At 50.9% G+C, this 6632-nt stretch overlaps 1 protein-coding gene across 1 annotated transcript; it reads right to left on the bottom strand.

The window, feature by feature from the left end:
• Positions 1-5453: 5453 nt before the first annotated feature.
• KCTD12 (potassium channel tetramerization domain containing 12) lies at positions 5454-6379 on the bottom strand. The gene is given in 2 exon segments (XM_009084396.1): positions 5454-5855; positions 5858-6379. Coding segments are annotated over 2 exon segments (876 nt in total). The 5' UTR covers positions 6360-6379; the 3' UTR covers positions 5454-5481.
• Positions 6380-6632: the final 253 nt, after the last annotated feature.

Here is a 6632-nt window from a genome sequence, read left to right as displayed (position 1 = left end):
ATCATCCCATTTTGGGCTCAGTCTAGGGAACCACAGGGCTGACTTGAGTTCTCTGTGCTCTAGTCTGTGAATAGGAAGAGAATGTGTTACTGATGGGACATTTGTCCAGCTGCCCTGGGGCTTGGGGGGCTAATGGAGAGATAATGCCCTTTAGGGTCACTTTAAGGATGCTGTTGGCAAAGTGGACTCTGCATTCCGGTGTATCTCTCCTGGAGGAGGGTAAGGAGGGAGGGTGAACAGACATAATGGGTATAAATTGAAAGAGGGGAAATTTAGATTAGATATTAGGAATAAGTTTTTTTAATGTGAGGGTGTTGAGACACTGGCACAGGTTGCCCAGGGAGGTTGTGGCTGTCCCAACCCTGGCAGTGTTCACAGCCAGGTTGGATAAGGCCTTGAGCAACTTGGCCTGGTGGGACGTGTCCCTCCCCAGGGCAGGGAGTTGGGACTAGATGATCTCTAAGGTCCATAACAACACATTAACATACTATGAAACTATGAAACATCTGGGATGCAGAGGTCGTGCTTTGGACTCCAATATGATATAGATGAAATCTGGTTTAGTCTATTTACAAGAACTTATTTCACTTAGATACTGTCCAGCTCTCCTGGAGGAGTGGGTGAGAGTTCCCAGACATCCATCACCTACAATTAAGCAAAACTTTTTTGACTGCAAGAACCTTTTAAGAAAACGGTCGGCACATCCCCAGGTCCCCAATTCCAACCTGCTTTAGCTCAGAGCAAGCTGTCAGCACAGGTTCAACAAGCTTCATCTGGCAATTGTTCGTGCTGCTCTCCCCCCTTCACTGGAACCCAACACATTTTCTGGCTCTCACAACTTCCAGCAGACACAAACACTGACTGCTCAGCTGCCTTCCCTCATCTGCTTCTCCCAGAGTCCCAGGAAGGAGACCCAGAGGTCTCTCTGTGCCTGGCCCGAGCACAGCAAAGCTCTGCACAGTGTCTCACCTCCTGCACGTTGCAGCCAGCTGCTTTCAGCTGCTAAACTGAGCCTACACCCTTGTTTTGTCAAACCCCCTCCTACAGAGAAGCATCCAGGCTGCAGTTTCTGCACTAAAAATTGAAGAATTCCTCATCTCCATTAGTTTTTTCCAGTAGTGGATGTCCTTGATGTTAAAGGGAGGTTTTTGGAAGTTATTTTTCAAATTAGTTGAACTTTGGCCAGGTTGGATGGAGTTTGGAGCAACCTGGGCTTGTGGATGGTGTCCCTGCCCATCGCAGACGGGTGGAATGATCTTTTAGGGCTTTAAGGTCCTTTCCAACTCAAACCATTCCATGATTATATGACAGTAGAAGAGGTTGGTTGGTTCCTCTGGTTGGTTCCAGCTTCCACCTACTGCTGCTTCTACCCTTTCTGTGCTTCTTGATCACTGAGTCCTTCACTATCTATCTCAAAATTGCATCAAGTCACTTGGATCTTTGTGGTGTGCTGACCTGGTGTCCCTCAGCAGGATGGAATTGCTGGGTTGGTGCTGGGGGTTTTGTGTCTCTCCTCCAGCCTGTCTAATCTCATAGACTCCACAGGACTGCTTGTCCTTTTCCCACTCCCGCAGGATTTAATCTGCTCCATCTTTATTGCTGCAGGCATGATGGGGAGACCTCAGCTTCTGGGCAAAGCAGGGCTCTTGTGTCACCAACAAGGTCCCCTTAGAGAGGGGCTGAAGACTGACTGAGGAGATAAAATGCTTTCAGATGTTCTCTTGGGATGGTAGAGGTGTCTAATGGAGACAGATGGGATTTGGATTTTTCTTAATCTCAGTTCCTGCAGTTTTTGTGCAGAACAAGTGAGCAACCAGCAATTTGTGGGCAGGTGCTCTCCTGGGAACACAGCCCCAGACTGAGCTCATGTTCTGCCTCATTTCCACCAGGGATTTTATTTTGGAATGGATGATTTTCTGGGGATTTCAAAATGAAAGGGTGGGTTATATTACCCCTCAGAGGGAAAACACATTTGGAAAGCTGAAAGCTCTTTATGAAAACATCCCTTGGTGTCTGTGGTAAGACCTTCCCAAAGGACTCTCTCTCCCACCATGGTCCATGCTCTTCCATAAGGATCTGCTGCCAGGAGACTCCCCTGGGAGGCTATCTTGAAAACCATCCTAAAGCCCTTCCTCAGGCCAGAGTGGTGGGTGTTCTGCCAGGTGGAAATGGACCAGCACTAGGGTAGCCACAGTCCTCAGCTCTTATTCACTGCAGATGAAAAAATCTGATGACTGCACAGTGCAGGTCAGATTAAAATAATCCCAGGAATCCCTCCCGGCCCTGGGCTTCTGCAGCCAATGTAGCTAATCCCGCACTGCACGTGCAAGCCAACTGTACTCCAGGTGTGTACTGCACCTGCCTGCCCAAGCACAGCCCATGTGCATGTCCTTGGAGGTGGCAGCACTCCCACGCTGGAGCAAAGTCTCCCAGGGCTGAGCTGGGGGCAGCTGGATCCTCTCCTAAGACCTGGAGCTGCTGTGTGTGTGCAGTATCTTTGGATCTAGCTCCTAGAGAGGAGCAGGCTGCTGCCACCAGTGCCTCCAACAGCATCTGGTGCTCTGCTAGGGCCATGGGCTTAACCCAGTTGTGCACTGGCAGAAAGCAGTGCCTGAAGAACAGCATCATGTCCTCCTCCTGGGGAGAAAAATATCATCTCCAAGTTCAACATCCACAAGGGAAGGAAACTGAACAAGGCTTGGTTTTACCCTTAAGTCCCTCTGGACATCCTGGATGGTGAGAAATGCTGAGGGGAGAGCACAAGCTGGAGGACAGAATAAGCTAAGCAGGTCTAGGTGCTTTAAACAAGACCAATCCAGAGACAGCCCAGCAGGCAGCTGGAAACATACAGAAATACAGGAACATTCCCAGAAAAAGCCAGCAAACAGGCAACATGAGGGAAATACCTGCTATAGTGTCTCCTTGAGAGCCTGGAGACTGAGCGAGCTTCCTAGCTCACTTCAGCCATGTCCTGCCTGTTTTTTCCCAGCTCAGTGACTTGCCATGATTGTTCAGAGGCTGAAGACCTCAAAGAGGTGTTTTTTCATGCCACCATTTCTCTCCAAATGGTCTTTGCTCAGGATCAAATGAACCAGGTTCTCCTCTCAGCCATGGGCAGCAGCACAAGGACACACTTCCCATTACTAGATATATGCAAAGAAAAGAACCAATCCCAAATTTGTTGCATTTTTGTTGAGAAAGATCCCAAGAAAAGTATTTTTTCATGAAGTCTCTGTTTTCAGAAGAACCATCAGACTCTAAAACGATTCAACAGTTCGTTCTGATCATGTTTCTCACAGAGTATTGGGTTTAACAGCTCAGATCACATAACCTGCCAGATCAAACTCCCTAAATGTTGACTCTGCCTTTATGGTTTCTGCCTCAGGAAAAAAATGCTTCCTCCCAGGAGATCAATTTTCCAGCCCAGTTCCAGAGGGGAAAACCATCAAACCCCCCGCATTTCTCACAAAGGAGCAATTTCTTTTTCCAATTGGTCCTAATTAACAATGGTCAGAAAAATCTTTAGTTAAAGAAAACCAGAAGCAAACATGGGCTGCAGGTCCCTTCCCCTTTCTTCAAAAGATTGAAAGTGTGCACACAGAGCTCAAGTTCCTTTTTCTCTTCTTTTTTTAAATCTGGTTGTAATTTCCTCTTCAAAATGTTGTTGCAATGAGGAACAGGACCATGTAAAAATACCATTTTTGCCTTCCCCTTCTTGAGGAGAGAGAGACAGCCTGGCTGGAAAGCTGCTGCTCACCCTGTGTGCCAAAGCCCTCCCTCCTCTTCAGAAACAGCTGCAAACCTTCCTCCCACATCAACCCCGAACAGAAATGGCCCTTTTGCTGATGTCCAGCTGGTGAGGAGACCCTTCAGCTCCCAGCACCAAGAGCTTCACAGGGCCTGCTTGAGCAGCAGCTGGAGGTGGAGGAGCAGGGATGGATGGTGGATGCCATGGATGAATGCCAGAGGACCAGGGGACAGGCACAGGCAGCAGCTGGGGAGATCATGGTCACCCGAGACTGCTCCTGCAGCTGTTGGCACCCAGACCTGCAGACTGAGCCCCTATCCCAAAGCATGCAAGGATGAACACCATCCAGGACTGGGCTGCAGACAATTGGGTGATTCTGGTCCCGACTGCCTCCATCAGCATCCCTACAGGGCTGTCCTGCAGTGCAATTCAGCCCAGCTGGGATGGGAGCTGGAAAGGAGGATGGGGGCAGAGCAGGGCATGAAGACACTGGTAAGTTTGTCTTCCTTCCTTCTACTCTTTATTTGAATGCCTACACTAAGCACATTGCTCCCTGTCCCTGTGCCAGCTCCGTTGTCCTGTTCAGGCAGCACCTCCAGGTGCACATGGCACCCAAGCAGCACCACCACCTCTGCCCCTTGACACACCAGGACAGAGACTAGTCAGTTTTGTTCCTTTATTACACATTGCCCTGGCATGGAAAAGCAGCAGCAGCCAGCCCTGGGTCCCCAAGAGGCCCTGGAGAGCTGAGATTGGAAAGGCTTTGCAAGAGATTGCCAAAATGGCAAAGATTCCCTTCAACGAGTGAAGTTGTGGCTGTGAGCCCAACTACCACTCACCAAAGCATCCCAACTTCATCCCTCTGAATCCCATGTTGCTCTTGTACTCCAAAGGAAAGCTGAAGGGACTTTTTTTCTGACAAATCTCCAACTAGTTTGAGAAATGTAGAAGCATTTTACACCCAACAGCATGTAAAGCCTTCCCCACTCCCCCCCACCTCCCTCCACATATACATGAACAGAGCATCTGCCTATCCACCCCCTCCCACTCCCCAAAACACACCCTCCCCAGGCATCCCAAAGCAGCAGTGATGCTTCAGCTCAGCACTGCAAACACAGGCTGAGTCTTTAACCTTCCCAAGCGCTGCCAGTCTAAAGGCTAAGCTGCTTACATGGGCTCATGGCAATACATCCGTGCTGCGAGGCTTCATCTTTCCAACCCCCCACCCCCCTCCCATCTCTGCTTCCCACCTTTATCCACATCCTTAACCCAATGTTTCCTCACACAACCCCCTTGGCATATCAAACAGAGTGCAGCACTGTCCCAGGGAGCTGCATGACTACAGAGAGCCAAGTTCAGTGTCCAACACAGACAAGCTCATCCAGCTGCAGGAATCCCAGCCCAGAGCTCAGCCTAGTGTATCCCTGCCTCCCACCCAGACCATGTACACAACAGTGTCCAAGTCCACACATCCAGGGAGGGTTGGGAGCTACAGGTGGCTACTGCAGAAGTCGGAGAGAGGGAAGAAGGTTGGTGGTCAGCGACTGCTACAAGGTAGAGCTGCACAGGTTCACGTGGAGGAAGGAGGAGGGAAAAAACCCAAGAACAAACTCAAAAGGAGGCAAAGGGAGAACGCTGGGATTCAGGGATGGATGTCTACCTTCTAGGCAACAGCCAGCACAGGAGAGGAAAGGGAGAGTTGGTGTTTGGTTTGTGGAGGTTTGGTTTTTGTGTCACTCACGATAGAAAACATATTCAGTGTAAGAGGTCCAGATCCTGTCGTCTGTCTGGTCATGGGCGAAGGCACAGGTGCCTGTGGAGTTGAAAGCCACCATGTGGAAGCCAGCATCGGCCAGTTTGTCAAAGGCTTGCTCCAGGAAGGTGAATTTGAGGTAGTACCTGGAGGTGTACCTCTCCGGGGGCCGGTCTGGGTCTCTGCTCTCATTCAAGGTATCCCCAAAAACCTCCTTGGCCAGCGACGTCTTGCCACAAACCATGATCCGTGCCACCCTGCGGAACTTGGCATCCGTCTGGCTGTCCCTGCCCAGGGTGTAGGAGCCCCTGTAGCCAATGGTGATGAAACCTGCCCTGCGCACGTCAGTACCAGCAGCACCAGTGGTGGTGATGGCCCCCCAGCCACAGCGCTGGGCAGTGTGGCACTGGCAGAGCTCAGGGTGCGCGTGGTGTCAGCGTTGGGGGAGAGCTCCTCCGGGTCACTTTGGCATGGGTCATCTCCCAGGGAGTTCTGCTTGCTGAGCTTGGGCGCCAATATCTTCACCAGCTCTGGCAGCATGAAGTACTCAGCCTCTCGCTGCAGCCTGCTCCGCTCTGGGAAGTGGTCAGGCAGCACCAGCTGCTGGTCCCTCATATAATCCAAGATGTAGCGGAAGAGGAAGCCATCCCGATCCACAAAGAACCGTCCCTTGCTGTCTCGGGCCAGGGAGCGAATGTTCTTCTGGGTGAACATCTCCCAGAGCAGTGAGCCAGGCACGCTGACCAGGGTAGGGTGGCGGGTGATGTAGACTTGCCCACCCACATTGAGTTCAATGATGTCAGGGAAGGGGTTGTCCTCGTTGGGTTTGGCACAACCTGAGTTGTCTGCAAGGGCCATAGTGAGCTACCACTGCCTTCCCACCTGCAGCAGAAAGCAGCAATGTGATGTTAAGCCTGCCAGCAAACAGTCCACTGCCCCAATCCCAAGTGACTGGAGGGAATCCCAAACCAGATCACATGTAGAATCATTTGGATTGGAAAAGCTCTCCAAGATCATCGAGTCCAGCCATTAACCCAGCACTGCCAAGCCCACCACTAAATACTTGCTACGGGTCAGCAAGGAGTGGAGGGCCAGCCTCCTGTCTCTCCAGGAGTCTGGAAGTCATGTCTT

This window comes from Acanthisitta chloris, unplaced genomic scaffold (assembly GCF_000695815.1).
Source record: "Acanthisitta chloris isolate BGI_N310 unplaced genomic scaffold, ASM69581v1 scaffold13711, whole genome shotgun sequence".
Taxonomy (NCBI): domain Eukaryota; kingdom Metazoa; phylum Chordata; class Aves; order Passeriformes; family Acanthisittidae; genus Acanthisitta; species Acanthisitta chloris.
This window is presented reverse-complemented; position numbering and strand designations above follow the sequence as displayed.